At 34.1% G+C, this 27,460-nt stretch overlaps 3 protein-coding genes across 9 annotated transcripts in view; 2 read left to right on the forward strand and 1 right to left on the reverse strand.

The window, feature by feature from the left end:
* The window catches only part of LOC128202741 (cilia- and flagella-associated protein 74-like), a 37,952-nt gene extending 35,344 nt beyond the window's left edge, over positions 1-2,608 (forward strand). For all 7 annotated transcript variants that reach the window (XM_052903834.1, XM_052903835.1, XM_052903839.1 and 4 more), the window contains 3 exons: positions 410-478; positions 1,375-1,440; positions 2,169-2,608. In XM_052903834.1, the coding sequence (XP_052759794.1) occupies positions 410-478; positions 1,375-1,440; positions 2,169-2,267 (234 nt within the window). In that variant the 3' untranslated portion in view covers positions 2,268-2,608. The remainder of the gene's footprint in view (positions 1-409; positions 479-1,374; positions 1,441-2,168) is intronic.
* An 803-nt stretch (positions 2,609-3,411) lies between these two features.
* LOC128203754 (peptidyl-prolyl cis-trans isomerase H-like) lies at positions 3,412-9,398 on the reverse strand. The gene is made up of 6 exons (XM_052905294.1): positions 9,256-9,398; positions 7,441-7,505; positions 5,223-5,334; positions 4,749-4,841; positions 4,399-4,486; positions 3,412-3,999 (listed from the first exon to the last, which is right to left on the reverse strand). Exons 1-6 carry the CDS (start codon positions 9,319-9,321, stop codon positions 3,890-3,892), a joined length of 534 nt encoding a protein of 177 aa, XP_052761254.1. The 5' UTR covers positions 9,322-9,398; the 3' UTR covers positions 3,412-3,889.
* Positions 9,399-9,610: 212 nt separating this feature from the next.
* LOC128245418 (pre-mRNA-splicing factor SPF27-like) lies at positions 9,611-25,570 on the forward strand. The gene is made up of 7 exons (XM_052963557.1): positions 9,611-9,717; positions 17,418-17,510; positions 17,731-17,903; positions 19,390-19,500; positions 23,228-23,308; positions 23,829-23,919; positions 25,081-25,570. The coding sequence occupies exons 1-7, from the start codon at positions 9,643-9,645 to the stop codon at positions 25,096-25,098; spliced, it is 642 nt and encodes a 213-aa protein (XP_052819517.1). The 5' UTR covers positions 9,611-9,642; the 3' UTR covers positions 25,099-25,570.
* Positions 25,571-27,460: the final 1,890 nt, after the last annotated feature.

The raw sequence follows: 27,460 nt of genomic DNA on the forward strand, positions 1-27,460 counted from the left end.
ATACCAAGTTATTCCACACTTTTCAGATGGTACATTTAAACAAGCATAGCTGAAACAGTTGTCTCAGAATTGGTAATAAATACTGCAGATCACAGATTATGTGTCCATAAACCTTCAAGAGTTAACAAAGTTCTGAGCAATCATCCCTATATCTACAAAACACTTTGAAGTCTAATAGAGAGTTTCCATATTAATTCATATCTTAATAATTGTCACTAGAAAAAGTAACTTAAAATTTCCATTGATTATGTCAAAGTGTAATGTTGTGTCTTTCAGACTAAATATGTTATGCATATGAAAAAATGCCTTCTCTTATAACTGCAATGCCTGTTTTATATGGAGCAACCATTTTGAGTATTTTCCTTGTTGCGTGTATTTTATTTTGTACATGAGCCTTTTGTATTTTCAGAATGGAGAGTTTACCTTTGAGAATGTCCAGGCTTTGACTCAGAAAGGATTCAACATCGATCCACAAAAGGTATGTGCACTTTACAATCACTACTGAACATTGCTAACATTTATATCAATTTACACTATGGCAACGTTCATACAGTATTTACAGGCAACAGATACATTATTAAAATTCCGTAATTCCATTCCATTATAGAGGTGGACCTACAGAATATTGTACAAGAAAAGTCCTAGACATTAATAGATCTTCTGCTGTAAAAAGATTTTTGTTTAAATACTAAAGCATTTGTAAAATACATGTATATTTTCTTTGTTTACTGGTCAACTTATTTATTATGCCCCCTTTTGAAAAAAGTGGGGTATATTGTTTTGCACATGTCGGTCGGTCGGTCGGTCGGTCTGTCTGTCTGTCGGTCGGTCGGAATACCAAATGGTTTCCGATCAATAACTTGAGAACGCTTTGACCGAGGGACCTCATACTTGGTATGTGTATTGGTCATCACCAGCAGATGAACCCTATTGATTTTGAGGTCAGTGGGTCAAAGGTCAAGGTCAGTGTGACCTTTACATGAAAAACGGTTTCCGATCAATAACTTGTTTTACAATTTAGGCTCATGTTATGACAGAATTTTACAAAAGCAAGACCATATTTGTCCTTACTGATGCTCTATTTGACATTCAGGAGGTATTACGGTAACCTGGGAATTTTCAAAGATAATGTGCAATTGATGATATTTGTACTCAAGATTCAAATCACAAACTATTAAGCCAATTTTTCTGACAATTACAGTATTTCTCTTGTAGAAAAAAATGTTGGATTTTAATGATGTGATCCAAAATCAAATATAACTAATCCACAGCCTGGGCTACAACATCCAACCTCACATGCATTTTATGGTCTATGGAATGAAAAATTGAAGCAATAACAAATCAAGTTTCCATTAAACAATATCATTCTTTCAGGGTATGGTAGAGGCTGGTGTGCTGAAGCCAGTCACCATAACATGGACACCACCACCAGGTTTCAATGTAAGTTTATGATTCATACAGGAACTTGTAAATTGTCAACATTGGCATGTTTTGCTTCAGGAATATTTCATTATTATTTTAGTCTGCCCGAAATCTCCATAACTGCTGCAGGGATTTTGATAAAACTTCACAGGAATGTTGTGTTATGCAATAATCTAAGATTTTGCCCTTAGATTTTTACATATTGTGCAAATAGAGCATGAAGTTTGTCTGCACGAAATCTCCAAAATACTGGTGGGATTTTAATGAAACAGAATGATGTGTCGAGCCTTGTTATGCATTAACATTGGCATGTTTTGCTAGTGTAGTCCAGCGCAGAGTTTTGGCAATTGACTGTATACATATAGTGGACATTTAGCATAAGATTTTCTTTCCCTAGAAAAGAGTCTCTAATTTATAAGTTGTTTTTTTCTCAAAACTTGAAGTTTCATGCACATGGTTGTGCTGAAATTAAGTAATACTGACTGTTTTGTGAGTTTGCATCTTATCCAATAAGACAGAAACTGTTAAACTCTGGCCAACTGTGGTATGTTTGAGTGTTATTTTGTCAGGGGATAAACAAAATTTGTGAAAGGATTAAGAAAGTATGCAAATGAATCTTAACCCTACCAGCAGCTGCTTTATATTATTTATGAAAATAGGTCACTTTCTGTAACCTCAATATATTGCAATACAATGTCTGTTTCAAATCTGGTCATCAAATCCCTTTCTTTTGTTTCAACTTTCAGCCAAATGAGGTCTGTGAAGCTGTCGTTGTGGCAACCTTAAAAGGGGACGTAGCCGAGCAGTTACGAATACTGCTAAGGGCCATGGTTGTCTCAAAGTGATCCTGCCACCAGGAGGGATTGTCTCAACATCTTTTGAAGGAGTTGTCTCAGAACTGTCCAACATTTTAGTGACACTGTGATATCAAAATTCCATCAAAAATGAAACTGTGATATAAACATTCTGGAATACTATGTTCTGATTTTAAGCATGGTTTCGCTTTTTGATATTCATCTGTTAACTTTGTGATCTGTCTAAACAAAAATGATTAATCTATCTGTGATAAAAGTATTGCAAATGTTTATGGATATCATTCATATAGTTTCAAATGTTTTAGCTTATTTATTTATAAAACTGCCTTTGTTAAAAAATTATGGAGCAATAAACTCTCAAAACAACAGTACATTGTGTTTGTTTTCACTGAATGGTTATAAAAACGTATACAAGTTTAGGTTTTGTAGATCAGAAAAAAATATAACGAAATTGATTTAATATCAAAATCAGGCTTTTGGATGAACAAATCTAAATTCTTGCATACCGGACGTGTGTTTCTGGTCATCTGACCAGTGCTGGAAAAACCCATGATACAAACCCCATGTAAGATGAGACACCCGCAACTACGCGCCACTTCTTATTTCATAAATTGTATGATTTATGAAAAATATGTTATGCCATTTCAATAAAGCGCAATCAAATATATATGTTTGCAAGACTTTCAATTAAAATTAAAAACAAATAATCGTAAAAAACACTATTTTTAGTTATTTAAAATTACTGTGCTCTATGACATCAGTCAACAAAGTCGCACGCGCTTTTTGGTGTTATTGTACAAACATTCGTTTTCAACGTCATCTTTTCTACAAATTGATAAATTTAGATATGCAAGAAAAAATATCAATCATGTTTTTCCGGTCCGGATCGAAAAATCCGACCCTCAGGCACGCTGCATGGCCGGTAACTTGGCAAGCCTCGTTACCGGCTTACGCACGTGCCCTCGGGTCGGATTTTTCGATCCGTACCGGAAACACATGATAGATACTTATAATCTTACACTAGTGCCTGACATCAAAATATCGAACAAGTCCTGCTATATAGTTAACAATTTCAACAAACTTTGAAACCATCTGACTAGCGCAAGGCTTGCAGGGTTTTGCCAATTAAACCCCCTTGTATATATGTATATAAAATTATGTAGTAAACAAAGTATAGATTTTCATATTTTATTAGAAAATTACATGATTTAATGTACAGGTGAATCATTGAACAGTCATGTGAAAAAAGAATAATGATAATAATGTGAAGGTCATATTTACAAACAAAATTTCATTTAAGACCTTGGCCAGTATTTCATAAAATACTTTATTTCCGTTGATGTTTTCGAGACTAACAGTACATACTTATGTATTAAAAACACTTCTTGATTTGATGAGTTGGTACATTTAAAAACTGACGAAAGATATTTTTGTTTACTGGCCCTGCTCCCATTAAGTTTATTTACTACTTAACACAAACATTGAAATATCGGATAAACCATTTCAATAAAGGCCTCCATCTTTCGTAGAATCCTTCTATTGTTTACAATTGATGAACTGACTCCTCATTATTCCGCCATTATCTTGTAGCATCATCATAGATTCAATTAGATAGAAAGTATTCTTCCTGTATCCTCGCATTACAGTTCACATTACATTTCCCCACACTGTGTTATTACTACTGGAAGTTTGGGCTTATTGTTAGGTCCTGTGGGAACATTTTCTATTTTTCTCAGCACTAACAATCCATCTACAACTTTACCTGAAATGCAAAAGTCATTGAGAAACAAACATTTGAACTTCTTTTTTTAGAAAAGAATATTGATTAGCTGTTAATGAAGAGAAGTGTCAAGTGGACCCTGGTGTTGCCTGATAAATGGTTCATTTCACATGGATATACGCATGTAAGTTTACATAAGTGGGGTAAAGTGAGGCAAACTTGATTGAAACATTCATCTATAAATTCACAATCAGTAAAAGAGGGATCTGACAAGGTCTAGTTTTGACAATGTACGAGACAAGACTTTTTAAGTTGATGTAGATGATAGGTTCATTTGCCTCTGAAACTTTATTTAAATCATGTAGTTTTAAGTTGCCTGGAAATACGCTGTATTTCATCAAGAGAACATTTACTATACATGTATAACAAAAAAAACCATACCAAAGACAACATGTTTTCCATCCAGGAAATCACACTTGGCACAGGTGATGAAGAACTGACAGCCATTAGTATCCTTACCACTGTTAGCCTGAAAGTATCCACTAAGTATAATATAACAGCTCAAGTGGTGTAACATTGAATTAACTTTGTTATTTCCAAAAAAAATTGACGAAGACAAACACAAACAATACCTTTGGGAGGCACAGTTGAGCATTGAAGCAAATTCTGTTTACAAGGCATAAAATAAAGCTTAATTCTACAATGCTCTGTGAAGACCATAACTTAAAAACACTTTGAAGGTGATCGTAACTTCAGGTATTTTCTGTTGTCATTTTACCATCAATTCTCACCATGGAAAGTATGCCTGGTCCTGTGTGTTTTCTTTTAAAGCCTTCATCACTGAATGATCCTCCATAAATGCTGGTGAGACCGGTCCCATCACCCTGAAAACACAGTGTGTGAGCAAGGTCACTTGCATGTAATCAGTTGTAACACAAAAAATAAACACTATACCGGACTATGATACAGGTATTCCTGGGGTGGATACTACACAACAGCAAGTAAGATCAGAAAAGAATATCAGTAATCTGTCCATCTTCTACATGTATCAAGCAATAAGACACCATAAGTCATTTATTTAATTTTAAATATCCAACTACACTCTAGCCTCAAATATTCTTTGTCAAAATGATTTCTGAAAATCAGAGTCATACATAAATAATATATAAAATTTAAAACTTCAGGTCTTTCTCTGTATGAGTCCCTGCTTTATATTCATGTGAATTTACAACTGTTTCAGCATGTACACAAACAACATGACTCACATTAACAAAGTCTCCACCCTGGACCATGAAGTCTTTGATCACCCGGTGGAACGCACACTTTTTGTAGCCGATCGGAACTCCATCTTTTTTATACTCTCCCGTACAGAACTGCCTGTCCGGTATTGAAATGTTTAAACATTATGTTTTTGATATATCAAAATATCATAATGATAACAATATTAGGGAATAAAAGATCTGTAGGCAAAAATTAGTTTTGGTAATCAATGAGACCAGAGACAAATAGTTACCTATTTTTATCCCTCTCTGCACCTATCCTAAGGGTTCAAAATAAGTTCTCAAATTTGAACCAGCTAAATTGCCTATAGAACTGTCAGTTTGGGCCAGCAGCCAGTTCTTATATCTATCCTAACTCTCTGTCCAAACAAAAACATTTCATTTGACAAAATAATGTGCTTGACAAGAAGTGGTTGAAATGAAGCAGAAATATGAACGTAAATTTCCCAAAAAATAAAATGAATAAAGATTAAAATATTTCCCTTCCATTACCCTTTAAAAAACCTAAATGTCAGAGAATCCAAGTGTTTGTCAAAATGATTATTCACAAACAAATAAGCATTTGCAGTAAGAACTATAAAAACAGAATTTGCTATTGTAAAAGTGCATTTTTGGTTGTAGATTTATTGATACATGTAGATAAAATATTACCTTAGCAGCTAACCTTTTTTAGAATGTATTTCAAGTTCAACACCAGTTACTGTATAAGGGTGGGAAATAAAGAGTAAAACTGTGTTGGTTGGGAAATAAAGAGTATAACTGTGTTGGGTGGGAAATAAAGAGTATAACTGTGTTGGGTGGGAAATAAAGAGTATAACTGTGTTGGGTGGGAAATAAAGAGTATAACTGTGTTGGGTGGGAAATAAAGAGTATAACTGTGTTGGGTGGGAAATAAAGAGTAATACTGTATAGGTTGGGCTCAAAAGGGGTTTCTTTTCATAGGATGGAAAATAAACTGTGATGTTACACTGCAAATAATAATTATACTCTATTTATTTCATGCTTTTTGGTGGTTTATTGAAGAAATATCAGTAGATTATCTTGGATATACTCACTATCCTAAACAAGGAGTTTATCATAAGATAATGTCAGTGTTTCTTGAATTTTAGCCCACTTCAAAGTTAAAAATGACCTGAAATGTCCACAAAACTGGAAAGAAAATTAAGTCTGAATTTCCAGTATTACCCCATTAAGCTAAATCTTTGGCTAGGTTTTCCATTTAAATGTCAATATCAATTAACAAGAGCTGTCACAGAGACAGCGCGCTCGACTATTCCGCCGCTTTTCAGTGTATGGATTGAAAAGTTTTGGCGAAACATCCATGGATCACTGTTATATTAGATTTAAATGCAATACATGATGTGCTGAGATATTTACATAAATTGAATTGGAAAATGTTTGAGGTGGTACGCAAACTTTAATGTAAATTCTAAGTCGAAAAAGGGGCATTATTCTGTCAAAATGCTCGATACAGTGACCTCCTCCTGTGTACAGGTTGGGGGCATGATGGTGAACAAGCGTGCGAAGTTTCAAAGCCATATGTCATTGGACTTTGAAAATATTTGAGGTGGTACGCTAACTTTAACGTAATTTCTAAATCGAAAAAGGGGCATAATTTTGTCAAAATGCTTGATAGAGTTACCTCCTCCTGTGTACAGTTTGGGGCATGATGGTGAACAAGAGTGCAAAGTTTCAAAGCCAGATGTCAATAGACTTTGATAATATTTGAGGTGGTACGCAAACTTTCACATAAATTTTAAGTAGAAAAGGGGGCATACTTTTGTCAAAATGCTTGATAAGAGTTACCTTCTCCTGTTTATAGGTTAGGGGCATGATGGTGAACAAGTGTGCAAAGATTCAAAGCCATATGTCAATGGACTTTGAAAATATTTGAGGTGTTACGCAAACTTTAAAATAAGAGGTTACGCCCACGCCCACACTCGGGTGTGCAGGATAGCTTTCCTTATTCTACGAATAGTCAAGCTAAAAATGGTTTAATGATTAACAAGCATGAAATAAAAAAATAAAAATGTTTTATCTTATTTATTTATTACACTTTGAAAATGAAATACACCTCATGACCACCAAAAGAAAATACTTCAATTGAGGCAAAACCAGTCATGTATACAGACTTTGGTGCACACTCGGTGAAATATATAGCTACAAGGACACAAGCAATTATCCTTCGTATAATCTATAGTACCTGAAATTCTCAGCTGTTCTGGGAACTAGGTCAGCAAATAATTCAAACTTAACTCTGCCAATTTCCTGCAATGATAACATTCAATTTTACAATGTTACTGTAGTGTTGACATTATTGAAAATAAAGTTTAGAAGTTGTACAAATCATTTCATCAGTTTAAAGTGCAAACAAGTGTTATTAATAAACAACATTGTCATTGCTGACCAATTTATGCTTTTCAGTTAAAATACAATTACCAAAAAGCTTACTGGTAAGGATTGGAAGAATCCCGTATCACAAGTCTATTTTAGACTAAATTGTTTTATGACAATACCTTAATTGTATTTGTATTCATGTACAATAACTCGTTATCCTTAACTATGCTTATGTCAGGTGTTTGTTTGAAGTTATTTAGTGTTGTTGTTACTTTCGGTCATATTGTTTACTATAACAACACTATTACTGAACACTTCAGTGTGTATAAATGAACTCAAAGGAGAAAATTTGAGGCAATTAAAGGAACCAAAATAACGAGAGGAAAGAAAAAAATGCTGGTTGAATTGATGATCGATGATAACCAAGTACAATCAATTGTTGCCAATTTCAGACCCATCGGATCAATTTTCTATTATATTCGATCATTGGAACACCACTTATGCACCAGTCAATTGTAACCATTGTTTTACCTTCCCGGTGGCCCCGCATTTCCTGGTGAATGCGGTGGTTTTGTATTTGCGCCAAATATAGCGGGGAATGTGCCTTACTTAGGGTCCCTGGGTTGCGGGGGCATTTAGCGGGGATTTTACTAGCAGTTTGTCCTTGCAGAACAGGGATTTTAACCGGGCTTGGCTGGACCGAAAGTCAAAGTCCCCGCTATTCCCCGGACTAGTCCAAATAATTGTACGTTGACAGATTTTTTTTAGATTTTTGATATGGCAAATCCTTCACGTACAAATTGTTTAGTATCAAAAGTGGGTAGTTGTTCCTATCAGGATTCCGGGCATATAGCGTCTATAAAATATCATAAAAACAAGAAATATTACCAGATAATGTTATTTTATATTAGTTCCGTACACAAAAAATAAATATCCAACTTATAATTATGAGTTTGACGGCTTTTCTTCATTTCATTCTTTCAAAACATAAAGATATATACATGAAGGGCACCTGCATGGCTCTAGGGCACAGTTTTAAATCACTCGGAACATTTTGGCCATGGCCGAGTTGTTACGATTGTACAGCGAGGTCTATTTCGAAGCTTTGTCGGAGGAAGCAGAGTTTTTATGATTGTATGGAGTTGTTCCCCTTCGCATAATTGTTGTCTGTGTCAGTCAACTTTTGTTTTATTGGAAAGGTAAACAACTTGTTTTAATGCATTAAATGCTTGTTTAGTGCAAAATAACATTTCACTTACATGGCGAAATATGAATATAACTCTTTATGATCAATTTCAACCATAAAATACTTCACTTAAAATTATTTCAATATTTTTAAAACACCCCCGTTTTTAGCACATTCCCATTTAGACGTTAGGGATTGGAAGAATCCAGTATAACACGTCTATTATTTTAGACTATTCCCCGGACCTGAAGGGGCCGTGGTTACAATTGACTGGTGCATTATTAACACTATCGGAGTTCACTGATGAATCACCAATTTATTCCAGTCACATGCTGTTCTTTATTATTTATTATCCGATTTTGAAAACACTAGTTTGAAACACTAGATTGTTACAGATCGGATTTTCAACTTGATTGTCACTGATATGGTTGTTTTAGTTTAATGGTTATAGATTAACCTTTTTACAATGTACATGTGATAAAAACAGACACTTACAACATTCCCAATGGAGATGTCAAAGAAAACGATAGGATTATCAGTTTGTGACTTAGTAGTTGTCATTTTTGTAATGTTGTATTGACTTCTCAGAATCTGTTTCTTTTCGAGTAAGTACAAGTTGTTTGTCAAATCGGCATTTTACAAGGACTAAACGGTTGCATAAAGTTGCATCAAGTTCGGATTTATTTAAAAACAACAACATATAAACATTATCACAATCATTATCGGGGCCACCTTCTCTGACTCTGTTCCTGTCAATATCAAATTTGTCGCACCAAAGTGGATACAAACAAAAAATAGATTTCAAGGATTCCCCTATCAGTAATTTGAATAGACGTTTTAACTGACTACCGTCAATTTCGGTAAACGCTTTTTAGTAAAATTATGGCCGGCGAAGTTGTTGTCGACGCTCTACCCTATTTTGACCAAGGTTATGACGACCAGGGTGTTAGAGAAGCGGTAAGTTTTAACGTTAGGGGATTTTTTGGGGGTTTTGTGCATTAGAACGAAAATCATTAAATTCAGAAATAGTGTTAATATTTATCCGAAATATTGGTCCATTTTCCGGATACTGGACTAGCTACAATAATGAGGGATCAGGGATAATTTTTTTATCATTTTGACATTTCTTATGTATCCCTGCAACGCTACAACTCTCTACCATTCAACAACGGGCGAAATGATATACTGTAATAATATGCATTGATGTTGAATAATAATGACAAAGTTTTATCCCACAGTGATCTGAACTGGATTAAATTTGTCATTAGAGTTGTTATTTTCACATTAATATATTATTGGTCACAAATACCGTTAGACATGTACACAACCAGTCAGATTTGTCCCAGATTTACCGATATCGGGATACTTGATAAACAATCGACACTTGTAAGTGTTTTATGTTAACTTAAGATGTTTTTTGGGCATACTGACATAACTTAATATGTGTTTAATAGTAGGCAATAATATTTTCATAGAAATTTTGAATTTATAACAGAGATAATTTCAAAATTGTGGCCGCGAGGATTCTCTGCGCATGGACCGCTTGCTACTTTTTGCTGGGATGGTGGACGTCACGAGTCTGCCATATTAAAAAATCGTCAAAAGACTCGTTGACGGCCATTTAGGTGGACTAGATACTGGACATACCGAAATACGCTTTATTACTGAAAGACGCAAGAAAATTAACGAAAGATACATTCTATACATTCATTTTTATTGTTCTTATAATAATATTATATAAATACATTACCAACCCAAATTTTAGAGACAATTATTTTACCAGTTCGTTGAATAGAAACCAAATAAAAAACATTGACATTTCCTAAGTTTTACTTCTGCATAATAAATATTATAAACGTATAATAGCCTTGCTATATAGTAACTGCAATTGGTACAACAGCTTAACAAACAAAAATAAAAGGATTGGCAAAATATGGCCGTGAAAACGAACGGACTCCATGATAGGTCATAGTGACACACGCCTGGAAGCCCGAATGGAAAAGAACTACAAAAGCCGAGAGAGGCTAGGTTGAGCCGTTGTATTAAATGTATATTCAAAGTGTACTCTATAAATACTATAGTGTCCTATGATATGCCCGTGCTGGAATAGACTGTTTGGCAAAATGCGACAACCTAGCAACTACGGTCTATGTGCAAATGCTCCTTACCAAAAGCAACTGCAAAACCCGCAATATACCCGCAATCTCCTAGCAATGCATCAATGCAACCCACAATCGCCAACAGCCAATGCAACATCCGCAATATATCTCCGCAATCTCATGGCAACGCAACGCAACAATGCAACCACCGGGACGCCAAGTACTAGGACGTTCCCGGCCTTGAGCAACAGACATGCAACAGACTCCTTAAGAACTTGTTATTCCAGCAACGGGATAATAAACGTTATTTATATCTATATTCATCCTAATTTATTGATTTTAGTTTATAATTCCCAATTTCACATGTATAGCCCTCTTGTTGATTCCCATACCGAGTGATAACTACCACCGAGGTACTCGACCAAGGTAAAAGGTCTCAACAAGCCCTAATACATCTAAATCATAAATTATATATGTATGCATTTTTAAATTGAAATGGATGGCAGCCTATCCAGCTCTCGGTTTGCGATTTTTTTTCCCGCCACCAAATTGTTAAACAATCCCCCCCCCCCCCCAAATATGTTTATGAAATTATACGTAATGCATTATCGAATCCCTTAAAGCGTCAATATAAAATCCAATCCCCCAGGCGGGGAATGACTGCAATTAATCTCACTACAGCATGCCTTGCACCACACCATGAACAAACATGGTTAAATTTACACATGGCCCATGAGCAATTCCCTTTATTAAAATCAATGCACGCAAAACTTGTAGACGATCGTGTTTGTTATGGTTTACCGGGACTGTTTGAGTTCCCTGGGGCGTGTCACGAACAATCATACAACGCCACCACAGATCATTATTAATTTTGGTCCATGGTGACGGAGTTATGGCCTGGCGTAGCCTGAACTGCTCATCATATGAGCGCCATGCAAAGCCGCCTTGGCGTGAAGCACCCTTTATAACATTTCGTTTGTTTTATGGGGTTGCAAAGCCAGACAGATGGACATGTAAATCAAAAATGCATCAGTCCACTTTTCAACAGATTGTACCTTTTCCTTGCACTGTTTTGGTTTGGCCTCAAGGGAGCCATCTAGTGATATTGACAGTGTGGAACTTTTACACATATCGTTAAATTCAATTGCCCCTTTTAACAAGATAGCCAAATCTATGTATTCTCCCCTCATTATTTGTTGCTTCAATTGTGTTGGTACATGTGATGAAAGATCATCGTTCGCTAACCTATACATGTCCATGCTACCATCAAAATTTGCACCCATTTGGAACTCTCCACCTTGGCCAGACCCCGCCAAGCCACACCCAGTATCTGAAGGACTTTGCCTATTACCGGTAGGAACCACAGTTTCTGTGGTTAAAGGAGGCAAAATATGAGACCTAGTAATGATATCATGGAAGTCAATTACATTACCCATTGTTGTTTCCCAGCTCCGCGTCTGGCAAGGGTATCTGTGGCGCCTGTGGGAGTTGTGCTTCCAAATTGACACGAGGCGGTTGCCTTAGCCGCCGTGCACGTGGCTGTTTCTCTTCCCTTACTTCTGCTGCTTCCGCCACCTTCCTTTTCCTCCCTTTAGGGCGTCCTCTACCTGGCATTGTTGTAACAGGCATATTAAGCCGCGAGTGTCAGATATTAAAGTACTAAACTTCTTTATTTTCCTATTTATTCAAGAGCTTTTTAATTTAGGTCCTTTCTGCACGAGATTTCGCACGAGATTTCGCTAGCAAAGAAAGATTCCCCGTTAATAGACCGGTTTAATTTAATTCAAAAGTGCACTTTAAACTAGTGTCAAATATCGAGAACCAGTCGGCATTGACTTGACCGATAGAGGCCGAGAGTGTTCCGATTCCTTAGCAACGGAACAACAGACCTTAAATTCAATCTCCCAAAAATAATAAAATTTATTTTTAAGCAAAATAAATTAACATATTGAAATATAATGATATGGTAGGCATTTGAAATTTCATTTTTCGAGATCAAATTCCTTGTTCTGACTCTCCAACCGAAAGACAGATAAAACTTTTTAAAAGGTACCAAAGAAAACAATCCCATTATTGATAACCTCATGATATTTATATTATGAAAACACACAAATTCAAAAGAAATTTTAAAGAAAATTTAACTTCATCAGTTGGAATGAAAACAATATGTCAGTGAGAATTGTCTCCTTTCGCCAACCAAAAGATGATTTTTAAAACGCATCAGTTAAAGCTGCACTCTCACAGATTGAACTTTTTGTCAACTTTTTTATTTGCTCAGTTTCCAAGACAAAAAATTTAAAAAGTTGTTAAAATGGTCAATCTGTGACAGTGCACCTTTAATTTAACTTCTTAGTTGTTAGACGATGAAAATGACTAGAAATTATGATTCAAATGATCATATTCATATTTCATGATTATAGAAATGTTCGATCAATAAAGAGCAAATGAAAATATTTAGGAGTGTTCGAAACATTTTTGGAGAAATGAAAATATTTTTGGAGAAAAGGTCGAAAGTGTCATTAAAATCATTTTCGTATAAATTAACTTAGATCTATAGTTTAGGTCTTTCAAACTATTACAAAGTATATTGATATAGGGCAAAAAAGTTTTTAAACTGCAAAGTCCTCTTCTTCAAATAAATTTTCGTACTTATGGAAACTATGAACCTCAGACCACAGCAAGTACACAAAATCAGGTGATGTTTAAAACAACATCATTATCACCCGATTGATGATAAAGGTGACAAAGTGGTGGCACGTGTTTATTTACTATGTTCTTGAGTGACAGTTTGTTGATTGGGGCAATCCTTTTTCAGCAAAGTGATACATGTCGAGGGAATACAATAAAAATGCATTAAAGGACCGCAGTACGTGTACATTTATAATTGCGGGTAATTTTTCACACAAATGGACGGCGTTCTTTAACCATATAATAATTTTGAAAAATTATTTGATTTAACATTACGAACAATATTTAAACATTTTACCCCAGTAATATAGAGCGTCTACTCATACATGAAGAATTAAGGTATGTGTGCAAATAATACTTATTCCAGATACCTGTAGATAGAACGTTATTGTACCTTTTTGTAATATATATACATAGTAAGTTAAACAATCTCTTTTGTATTTGCAGCTTTCAATATGTTATGTTATATATAAGTTCAATTTTGTTTATTTCTTGTACAGCCTTCCATATTCTATGTTATCCATATGTATAGGTCATTTGTGTAAAGAATGATTGAAAAATAAAATAAATATTTAGTATAAAGATAACTGTATGTATTTGATTTTACTTCAGTTTAACCATATCCATAAATCGCGTTTCGGTTGACGACGGGAGAAAACACTTATTGGCTAAATAAAGGAACTAATTTTGTCAATAAACTCATTATTTCAGAAAAAAATGTGGAATACATTGGCTACAATGCGTATAATAAATATATTAATAGGATTCTTAAAAATATATACATTAGAAGTTGTCTTTCGGTAACATTCTTGCATATTTACTTCAGTTTAACCATATCCATAAATCGTATTTCGGTTGATGACGGGAGATAACTTATTGGTTAAAATAAGGAGAAATTCTTTTGTCAATAAACTCAATATTTCGAAATATTTTTTTATAATTGTTGGCTACAATACGTATAATAATTATATATATAGGATTATTAAAAGATAAATACATTAGAAGGCATCTTTCTGCAACTTTCTTGCATATTTCGGTAATTTTATTTGTCTTCGGTAAATAACCATATTTTGGTAAGTCCAGTAGCCCAGTATTTTCTATCCGAAAATGTATTCCTGATTACTGCCTTTGTTTTGTTCTGCATCTATGGCACAGGTAAGTTTTACAATTGGATTTGTTTGTTTAATCATTTCAGCGGCATTTGGGTGTTTTCTCAAGTCACGATTGTGACCATGTATACAAAAAGATATAAAAAAAAGTATTAAAAAATGATTTACCTGAACTATATTTTCTTACAGTACCCTCCTCGCGAAACTACCACTTTCCTCGGTCACTCCGAGGGTTTTTAAATTTATCGGGGACATCCGCCTAGTATGTAACTGGCTTTTCTTGCTAAAATCCGCTGAGTTTCGCCAAGTTGCGCATTTTCAGTCGAGGGTTTTATTGCCTGTATCGCTTGTGATCATGTTGTTTATTGGCCTCAAAGTGGAACTCTTAGTTGTATGCTTTGCTACTTCCTTGCTACTGTTGAAAATAATTATATGGTTCACTGATCAGCCTCAGAGGGTAAATGAGTGAAAACGTGGAGGAAAGCGGTTTATGGTAGGTTTTGTGTCCGCGATGACGAAAATCCGCTGAGGAAATTGAAAAGTGATACTTTTGCAAGGAGTGTACTGTAAGTAAACCTGGGAGGAAAAGTATGCCAGATGGCTGGTTTTTACCCACACAGACTACATTTCAATAATATGCAACAAACTCAACTTATCCAATGATGAATAACTGATATAAAATGCGTTGGGATGGCTTACAGTACTGATTTTGCCGTTAACTAGCTAAATATGTAATGTGCTACGCTGATCACTCTATAGCCTATATAAGTTAATTAGCAGACGCTTGCGGTCCAATCATGTGTATTGGACGGTCGCATGAGACACAATTAAACAAACTAGGTATGTATTAATTATGACTGTGCTTGCAGCTATCCTGATCAGGTGTTAAAATCAGTCCATATTTTCACATGGCAATATGCTATGTCTTCGTCGGTCATTACATGATATATCCGTTAACTTTGTTGATTCTCAAACTGTTAAATTTTAATTGTAATAAAGAACCATTGCTGGATAAAAACAGTTTTAAAGATAAATGCATTTGTCATTGTTAATCCGTGAAAGCATTAAAAATTCGAATTGATTAACCTAGTCAAATATAGGATATCAACAGCGACACACTTGATTAACTACATAGTCTGAAAGCTGAATGCGCCGCTTACGTAATTTTTATTCACAGTAATAAAAAAATTGTTGTCGATATTACACTTATAGCTTGAAGCCCCGATTAAAACTCTAGATATATTTTGTTTTTTTAAGATTATCAGTTGAATGTTGACCCACTGTAGAAGCATAAAGCAAATAAATTATTATATCATTGGTTCGATCCCTGGCCGCGTCATACCGAAAGACGTTAAAAGCACAGGCATCTGGATCATTGTTTGTCACTTAAATGTTGTTTAAAACCATTTTGGGTACATACAATGAGATAAACAACACATGTGAAGATATTTAGTGTCTTTTATATACAAAAAAGAAGTTTCTTTTTTGTATATCAAAGACACTAAATATCTTCAGATGTGTTGTTTATCTCATTGTATGTACCCAAAATGGTTTTAAACAACATTTAAGTGACAAACAATGATCCAGATGCCTGTGGTTAAAAGTTGGTACAAGTAGCTCCTTTGCCTGGCGTACTGTATAGTGCTGGAAAAAGGTCTACTCAGTACTGGTTTAACCCAGGAAAGTTGTACCCCGTGTATCGGTGCTTTACACCGAGCACGTTAAAGAACCAAGAGGTCTCTTCGAAAAGAGCTAGGGTATCGCACCCGGACTTCCTTGTATCCCACCACTGTCTCTTCTGCATCCTGTCCCTTCAGCAAAAACAAAGGACCCTGTTGGAAATAAGTGCTTGCACTTTCACGGGTTATCCTTGGCCACAAGGTCTAAAGAAATACATACTAGCTGTTTCACTTTTTTGTCGTCTGACCGCTTCCGGACGGCCACAGTTAATTACAATCGCAGTCGTCCTTGTTAGAAACGCCGCAGAACTCGGTGAGAATCTCATTTGAAGTAAGCTGGTATCAGTGACTATCTGAATCGACTATGCTGGCTCTAGAGCCCTCTTACGAATTGCCACATTGCGAAAAAATATTGACAGAAAAGACGTCGCGAAAATGTGTGACATTTCTATATAATCTGACTTTTGAACATGTCTTTTTTTTTGGGGGGGGGGTTGTCGCCGGGTCCTGACCGATTGAGGTTCCAAATTTTAAGAAGCCCTGAATGTGATGATCAAAAGAACTGTAAAATGTGATGAAGTAAAACTTGTGATTTTGGTTACTTTTAATGAGCAGAATACAAAAACACATTTAATAATGAGCATGTTCTGTTGTTGTTTTTTAAATCTTATTTTTCGATCAATTAAAATAGAAATAGATATGAGTTAACTTGATCATTCAACCAAAAAAATATGTTAAAAAATGCCAGATAACAGGTCTAGTCAAGTGATATATAAAGTTGATTTGTCCAAGCTTAGGAAAGTCCATGACATGCTAAAAACTCAAAACTTCAGCAGAAATGAATTGATTTGTTGTTTTATAAATCAATTTGTAAATTTGCTGAGGCAAGAAAAAAATGAATTTTTATTTCATCAAAAAAATTGCTGAATTTATGTTGTGCCATTTGCAAACTTAACATGGTGTAAGATCTCTATGAAATTATTAACACAGACATTGATTACATTTTGCTTATCATCTTTGAATCTGACATTGCATAAACAAATAGTCCACTATCATTGTTCACAAACTCTTTTATTGTTCAGGCATTGGCATTGGTAGAGGAGGAGACGCGGAGGTATCGGCCTACCAAGAATTACCTAGAATACCTGCCACAAGCTCATTATAACCAGTTTGAGGTATTAAATCTTTTCAATGATTTCTTTGTTTAATCTGAAATTTTAGTAGTGTTGGATTTTATTGGCACAAAATATTAATGAATAATTTTTAATAGATGGTATTAATTAATTTATTTATTGCTCACAACCACTACCTTTAATAACTTCCAGAATCTTTCAGCGATAAGTCTGATAAATACAAAAAAAATTCAAATTAACATTAATTTATTTGTATTTTCAGACTGAGATAATGAAAACAGAGTTTGAACGTCTCCAGTCTCGACTGCCAATGGAAATGATGAGTATGAAGCGTTATGAGCTGCCCCAGCCTCCACCAGGAAAGATGACCGACGTATCGTCCTGGACAGAATGTGTGGACAACTCACAGGCTCAGCTCGAACACCAGGCCCTTAGGTTTGTTTTTACACTGTTCCAGGCTTAGACTTATGTTATGATTCCCCCTTATGCAAGTCAAAGAAATTAGTTTTTGGGATGACCATATTCATTATGTAAGACGTGCTTAGAATAAATAGCTGTTTTTTTTCTGTTTAAAAAGTATTTTACTCGATCATATTAAAAAAAACAAAAAAAAAACATATGTTCATTTCCTTTGTTACACACTAAGAAAATCTGGTAACCAGCATATTCATCCTTTGTATGACAATGCTCCTGTTCACTGTCAAAGATTGGTGCTGACTAATTTCTAGAAATTTTCACCAACATCCACAATACTATATGATAACCAGATAACTTAAATGAAAATATTTTAACATGGGTACATCTACAGAACCAGACAAGCCTTGGGTTCAGCAGTATTCCAGTACCTCAAGGAAAAGCATTCAAAATTGGTTAAAATGTTAAAAAGTGTTTTTAAATGTTATAGGAGATAGAACTCTTTGAAGGAAATAATTTTATAAAAAAAAGATATAAAATCAGCTTTTTATATATATATATATATATATATATATATATATATATATATATATATATATATATATATATATATATATATATATATATAATGCAAGGAAACAGCATTTCGCAATAAACATCCCTTGTATGGTCAAGGTCATGGTGGGATGTTTGGTCAAGGTCATGGTTAATGTTCTTATAAATATTATAAATACAATCCTTAATTATTTTTTTTCTAAGAACCATGAAACTTCAGTGGTAGGTTTCCAATGACCAATAGATTGACCTCTATTGCTATTAGGGAGGGTGGGGGTCTTAAAGCAGCACTCTCACAGATTAAACGTTTTCACAACTTTTTAAAAAAAAATCGTCTTGGAACAAGCCATGTTTTGCGAAATTGCATTGACACCAGTTATATAAGACTGCTGACAAAAATTAGATCTCAAATTTTATATTTACGGTAACTTCAAAAATTGATGTTTTATCAATTTTTCTTAAACCATGAGTAACGGTTTAAGTCATAAAACATTACTTCGATCGGAAATATAAGAATCTGTGATCTGATCTTTTGTCAGCAATCTTTTATCATTGGTTTGCAGATATTTACGCAAAAAAAATGCTCTTTCCAAGACAAAAAAAGTTGTAAAAACGGTATATCTGTGAGAGTGCAGCTTAATGCAAGGTTCAAACCTTTTGTCTTCAATTTACTGTTTCAACATCAATAATCGATGCTTCTTAAAACACCTTCATTCAATATTCTACATGTTTTTGACAAAACTGCTCTCAGTGAAAATGTTTGACAAACACCTCTTGGTCAAGTTTATTTTCCAATTGTTCGACCCAGATTTCTTTCAAGTTGGAACAAGAACTTTAACAGAAAATCATGTAAACCGGTACATAATAAATATGACATTATACTCCGTGAATATTCCTAAAAAAAACAATGGTTGATCAAACAAAAAAACAACAAGAAAATGTGTTTTTGTAGGATATTGAACTTAGAGCTTCTACAAGAGTATGGCAGTCATTCGTGGAAATCCTACAATGAAACCCTGGTGAAACTGTTAGAGTCTGCACAGAAACAGTTAGCTGAGTTAAAGTAAGACATTTTATTTAGAATTTCAAGTCAAATTCTGAATTTGAAATATAGTGTCTACTCTAGGATGCCTTTGTTAGGTTCATCCTATTTTATTTTTTTAAAGATCATGTGCGTGAAAATCCTGCATAAGAATTGATTAATTTTTCTTGCATACCGGACGTGTGTTTCCGGTCATGTGACCAGTGCTGGAAAAACCCATCTTACATACCCCATGTAAGATGAGTCACGCGCAACAATGCCCCACTTCTTATTTCATATATTGCCTGGTTTATGAAAACTATATTATGCCATTTCAATAAAGCGCAATCAAATATATATGTTTGCAAGACTTTTAATTAAAATTGAAAATAAATAAAAAATGCTATTTTTAGCTTGACTATTCGAAGTATAAGGAGAGCTATACTACTCACCCTGGCGTCGGCGTTGGCGTCACACCTTGGTTAAGGTTTTGCATGTAAGTACCTTTAAGTCATTATCTCAGTAAATACATCAGTTATTGCATTGAAACTTTGGATATGTATTCCTAACTAACTTACATACTAAATTGATGAAGTTAGATAACAATTATTTGAATATAATGCAAATAATGGGCCTTTATTATTCAACTTAGAAATTCTGGTTAAGGTTTTGCGTGTTAGCACACATAGGTTAATATCTCAGCAACTACTTGAGGTATTGCATTGATACTTGATACAATGGTACTCAACCATCCAACCTACTAAATTAACCAAGTTAGATAACTCTAGTTTTGCATTTAATGCAAATAATTGCCCTTAATTATTCGACTTAGACATTCTGGTTAAGGTTTTGCGTGTAAGCACACATAGGTTAATATCTCAGCAACTACTTGAGGTATTGCATTGAGACTTTATACAATGGTAGTCAACCATCCAACCTACTTAATTAACCACGTTAGATAACTCTAGTTTGCATTTAATGCAAAATAATTGCCCTTTATTATTCGACTTAGAAATTCTGGTTAAGGTCTTGCATGTAACCACATTTAAGTCAATATCTCAGCAAATATGTCATGTATTGCATTGAAACATTAGATATGTATTCCCAGATAACACTTTTTTTTTAATATAATGCAAATTCCTTTATTATTTGACTTAGACATTCTGGTTAAGGTTTTGCATGTAAGCACACATAGGTTAATATCTCAGCAATTACTTGATGGATTGCATTGAGACTTTATACAATGGTACTCAACCATCCAATCTACTTAAATAACCAAGTAAGATAACTCCAGTTTGCATTTAATTAAAATAATTGCCCCTTTTTTATTCCACATAGAAATTCTGGTTAAGGTTTTGCATGTAACCACTTTTAAGTCAATACCTCAGCGAATACATCATGTATTGCATTGAAACTTGACACACAGGCTCCAATCTATTTAACCTTCTTATTTAATCAAGTAAGATAACTCTATCTTTTATAATATATAATTTTTGCCCCTTTATTATGCGACTTAGAAATTCTGGTTAAGGTCTTGCACACATAGGATAATATCTCAACAACTATTTGATGTATTGCATTGAGACTTTATACAATGTTATTCAACCACCCAACTGAATTGAATAACCAAGTTAGATAACTGTATTTTGCAAATAATGGCTCTTTATTATTAGACTTGGAAATTTTCATTAAAATTTTGCATGGAACCACATTTATGTTCATATCTCAGCACACTATGTATTGCATTGAAATCTAATCTATCAGTGATCCATGCATGTTTCGCCAAAACTTTTCAATCCTTACATTGAAAAGCAACGGAATAGTCGAGCGCACTGTCTCTGTGACAGCTCTTGTTAGTTATTTAAAATTACTGCACTCGGTGTCAGTAAACAACGTTGCAAACCCTTTTTTGTGTAATTGTACAAAAGTTTGATTTCAACGTCATTTTTACAAAAGTTTGTTTTCAACGTCATTTTTACAAAAGTTCGTTTTCAACGTCATTTTTCCCACAAATTGATAAGTTTAGATATGCAAGAAAAAATATCAATCACGTTTTTCCAGTCCGGATAAAAAAATCCAACCCTCAGGCACGCTGCATGGCCGGTAACTTGGCAAGCCTCGTTACCGGCTAACGCACATGCCCTCGGGTCCAATTTTTCTATCCGTACCGAAAACACATGATAGATACTTATAATCTTTTTTTCACAAACACTGGCATGATAAATGAAAGGGAGGCAACAAATACTCTTTTCATCCAAAAATATTAAAGGAGGCAACTTTAATATGAAAATCCCCCTTGGTTTTGAGAGGGGGGAAATTCCCCTGGTTTTGAATTTCTAAAGTAGACACTAAAAATAATTTGTTTCAGTGCATTGGAGATTTAAAGTGACTCTCTGATTCAAAATCAGTGAATACTAGGGATGCAAACGAATATTCAATCAAACGTTTGGTATTCGAATGTCAAAATCGGTATTCGAATATTCGCAAAAAAGAGAATAAAACACCTTTTGCCTACAACACTGTTTTTCTGTATAAAGTTTGTTTGTCTTGTTTTTACAACGATTGACCCATATTGCCAGAGGTGTGAATGTGATGACAATACACTAAACACGCGTCATATGTCATTAAGGGACATATCGGTGGGTACTATAAAGAGTCACCCTAATTTTACAATAACTGGCTAGGAATCGGCTTTAACACCAATGTGTTGTATTGGCTGCAAATTAAGTTGTGCAACATGGCTCAAATTGCGGTGATGATATGAATGTCATTTGCTACAATAATGTTGTGACATACATGTGCTTTAAACAGTTTTCCATGATTTTTCACAAAGGTCGTGCATTGAAATGTAAATGTATAATATGGGGGTTTAGGATACATTTCCTATATTGTTGTTAAGTAAATGAGTCAAATCCACATTTGTTTTCGTTTTAATATTTTACTTGTTCCCGAGTTGGTTTGGGTTTTCAATAGTTATATTTTGTTAATTTAGAGGTCAATCTCAGAACGAGGCTGCTCTATGGAAAGGCCCTCCATTGGTGCAAAACACTATTTGACAAGGAATCCATCTAATTTTACATTATTTAGAAATATAAAGGCTACGGAATTGAAATTATTCAATTTTGTTGTTTGTTCATCATGAATTGCCTTTTTTCTTCGTGAATATGAAAAAAACACAATCAAAGGCTGATTTGGGGAAAATCGGAATCTGCCGCTCGTACTTGCTATGACAAAGTAGGTTCAAATGCTCCAGCTATTACTTTAGCAAATAATTACAGTAGGTAACTACATCTTCTAAAGTATGTATTTTCGCAATCGAATATTCGATTGAAAGAATTACCGAATATTCGAATATCAGTTTTGCCATTCGTTTGCATCCCTAGTAAATACACATGTATAACAAACATAAATTTTGAGAGATAAACATTTTAACTACTAACTAAATAATGCATTTATGGAAAACATTCATTACTGATAACAAGCTTGTAACAATGTATTTAATAGCTTAAAACGCCAAAAATATTGAGTGATTAACAATCCTCTCATAGGGTAGAAATACCCTGTTTTCTGCACATTTCTTTCAAATTAAACTCGGTATCTTTCATAAAAAAACATTGTTTTCGACATTTATCCATCTTTCTTGGTAAATTTAACAATCATGATGTTGAAGACCACTTGTTTGTTACCATAATGTTTTCATTTACAAGTTGAAAAAGTGATCATCATCATTGCTTAAATGTACATTGTATCCTCATTTATTTTTGTTCAGAAAAAAGATACAAGAAATAAACTGGCAGAGAAAGAATGAGCAGTCACAAGCTGGTGGGAAGTTGAAAGATCTTGAAAATAGGTACGTAGCTGTCTCATACAAATGTTTATATTAGGGCCATTTCTAGCTGGGGGGTTTTCAGAATTTGTGGTAACATTGATGTTGGTGGTGTGAAAAAACTTGAATATTTACCATAACCTTTTTAATGATTATTAAATCGAGCAGGTGAGCATCTGCTTTCTGCTTATGAAACATAAGTGAGCATCTGCCTTCTGCATATGAATCGCAGAAAAGGGCATCTATTTCAAAAGCATCCTACATATCAAATCATGTATGTCCTTAGAACAAATGCCATGGTCAGTCTATAAGCATGTTCAGACACATGTAACAATTTAGTGATTTTTTTGTTTTAAAGTTTGGTTCGCCTCCTGTTGAAAACATATTCAATTTCATGTCAGTTTAAAATCATTCAATTCAAACCAAAAAAAGGCTTGTAGGAATCTCACAGTGTAAAATGATTGAGGTAATGCATTATGATATGGGCTTAGGAAGTTACATTACTGTAACTTGATGTATAATCACTGTTGTTTTATATTCACAGCTGGGTAGGACTTGTCAGTAAGAACTACGAGATTGAGCGAGCCTGTGTAGAGATGGAAAAAGAGCATGCTGAACTCGAGAAACAGAAAAAGGTGCATCTTTATTCTTGATTTTATGATAGTGTGAGGTAATACCAGCTTAGCTCAGTTCTTTGCATACGGTAATGAATTCAATAAATTGCTATCTAAAACTGAAACAAACAGTTATCTTCTGTATTGTCTTAAGCTGTGTTCTGTACATGGTTTTATTTAAGTCCCCTACCGCTTATACCCTCAATATCTCAAAAAGTATGCAAACTAGGTTTACAATATTTATGCAAAAGCTACAGAAACAAGCTCAGTAGCAAAAAGTTTAAACATAAACCCGGTTTAATGGCACTGGGTAAACGCCAAAGACATAGAACATAAAATCACGAACAAGAAACATGGAAAAACAACATAAAATCACGAACAAGAAACATGGAAAAACAGCACAAAACTCCACAAGCAGCACAGTGCATACATACTATATATTAAAAACTTGGTATGTTTATCAAGGCTTGTTAGGTACCGCCTTGGAACGGTACAAATTAAAATGTAAATTTACTGGGGGTTTAAACCAGTTACGTGCACAAACCTCACTCTTATCCCAACAATCCTAAATAAAGAAAAAACGCAAAAGGTACATCTTATCAAAGTAAGCATTAATTTGAGAAAACTTAACAATAAAACAAATAATAATAAACCTATAGGTAAACCCCAGGCGGTCCCAAGTACTTCTATGATTAGAGATCCCAACTCTATCTGTAGACCAAGGAATACAATTCAGAGCACCTAATGTAAAAACTTTTCAAAGGTACGATGCAGTCATTGTTTGAAACTATGAACATCACACACAGTCTGCCTTATAAAATAAAAGGTTTAAAACTGGTGTGATCATGGAGTTTCATAATAAAAAGCATCATTGTACTAAAACTGGGAACAAATAAAGAAAACATTATTAAAAATAAAAGCGACATGTATTAGCTAATCTTTCCTTCCAAATGATTTGAAAATGTAAAATATTTGAAGAAAATGAAGTCTTTGCATTTCAACTTTTAATAATGACAATATAGACATAATGCATGTAGTTCCAAAAAAAAATCTCAGGACAGAAAATGTTAAAGCTTCTGCATCATGAGGCATATGTAGTCAAAATAAATTTAATGGTAGAACAGCACTATCATTTAAATGTTGCTACATGTATGTATAATATAACTGCTTTTGCCATTACAGTCTGTTAGAGGGTCTTGAACACAGGAAGGACAGAGTTGGACCTTCGATCTCGTATGAACATTGCAGCACATAGCGACCCCTAATATAAGAAAGTGAATGCTTGGATTTTTACAATACAGGTCATTGAGACTTTGTTATTACTATGCCAGAGTTGCCTTCATCGTTTAAATGAACAAAATTGCACAATTTATAATACACCAACTTATTCATGGGTTTGAATGAGGATACATGTATTTGTTAACAGCTTTTATACTTTCCCAGTATAACTATGCTGATGAATATCTTTTGTGAATATATTCATCACAGGAAATTCATAGTATGATGTCCATTCATAATTGCATGTTGAACTAGCATAAATAGAAGTTACAGGACTGTACAAGTATCTTTTGAAAACATCAAATTGAAATGCTGACTTTTTAGTGTAATATTTTGTCATTCTACATGTATGTCATGATGTGTTATTTAGTAGAGAATAAACGATTTAAATGTTGGTTTGTTGTGCGTTTTTTTACGGAATTTCATATTTACAAACAATATTTCATTCATTTTCTTAAGCCACCTTTGGCTATCAGAAATATTGTATGATTTGTAGTTTTAGAGGACTCTCCCATAGGTCATGGTCAAATGTATGTGAAGATTATCGATTATTTGTAGAAATATTACCAGCGTCAGTCACACCATGCAGGTAATGATCTAATACTGTCTTTGAAGTCATCAAAATTGAACTGCATAAATAACAAGAGCTGTCACAGAGACAGTGCTTGTCTATTCCGCTGCTTTTCAGTGTAAGGATTGAAGTTTTGGCGAAACATGCATGGATCACTGTTAGATAAGATTTCAATTCAATACTTGATGTGCAGAGATATTAACATAAATGTGGCTACATGCAAAATTTTAACCAGAATTTTAAGTCTAATGATAAAGCCTATTAAAGGGCCATTATTTGCAAAATAAAGTTATCTCACTTGGATATTCAATTAGGTTGGGTGGTTGAATACCATTGTATAAAGTCTCAATGCAATACATTAAGTAGTTGCTGAGATATTATCCTATGTGTGCTAACATGCAAGATCTTAACCAGAATTTCTAAGTCGCATAATAAAGGGGCAAAAATTATATAATATGAAAGATACAGTTATCTTACTGAATCAAAGAAGAAGGTTAAATGGTTGGGAGCCTGTGTGTAAAGTTTCAATGCAATACATGATGTATTCGCTGAGGTATTGAATTAAAAGTGGATACATGCAAAACCTTTACCAGAATTTCTATGTCGAATAAAAAAGGGGCCATTATTTGAATTTAATGCACACTAGAGTTATCTTAATTGGTTATTTAAGTAGACTGGATGGTTGAGTACCATTGTATAAAGTCTCAATGCAATACATCAAGTAGTTGCTGAGATATTATCCTACGTGTGTTTACATGCAAAACCTTAACCAGAATTTCTAAGTCAAATCATAAAGGCCCATAATTTGCATAATATTCAAAAAGTGTTATCTTACTTCATTAATTTAGTAGGTAAGGTAGTTGGGAATACATATCTAAAGTTTCATTGCAATACATGATGTATTCGCTGAGGTATTGACTTAAATGTGGTTACATGCAAAACCTTAACCAGAATTTCTAAGTCGAATAATAAAGGGCAATTATTTTGCATTAAATGCAAACTAGAGTTATCAAACTTGGTTAATTAAGTAGGTTGGATGGTTAAGTACCATTGTATAAAGTCTTATTGCAATACCTCAAGTAGTTGCTGAGATATTAACCTATGTGTGCTTACACGCAAAACCTTAACCAGAATTTCTAAGTCGAATAATGAAAGCCTATTTTTTGCACTAAATGCAAACTAGAGTTATCTAACTTGGTTAATTAAGTAGGTTGGATGGTTGAGTACCATTGTATAAAGTCTCAATGCAATACCTCAAGTAGTCGCTGAGATATTAACCTATGTGTGCTTGCACGTGAAACCGTAACCAAGGTGTGAAGCAAACGCCGACGTGGATGCTTGGGTCAGTAGTTTAGCTTTCCGTATTCTTCGAATAGTCGAGCTAAAAACTAAAATGGGGTAGTGAACATGATACCACAGACAAAGAGACCATGAATTGGAAATTTTAATGTCTACCATTGTATTGATATTATTTTAAATGCTTATGAGCAGCAAGATTTCATTCACAATAAAAATCCAACTGGCAGATAATTTCAAAATACTCGCCCTGGTAAAGATCTTTGGTGAATAATTTATCCGATTGTTTCACAATTTGGCCTTGACTTTATATAGCATACTGAGGTTCTTTTAAAGATTTCTCTTACCTATTAATTTCTTAATTCTTAATTAATGTTTATTATCAATTAACATTAATCCATCACATGTGGATTACTT

The sequence above is a fragment of the Mya arenaria genome, chromosome 9, assembly GCF_026914265.1.
Source record: "Mya arenaria isolate MELC-2E11 chromosome 9, ASM2691426v1".
Classification (NCBI taxonomy): Eukaryota; Metazoa; Mollusca; class Bivalvia; order Myida; family Myidae; genus Mya; species Mya arenaria.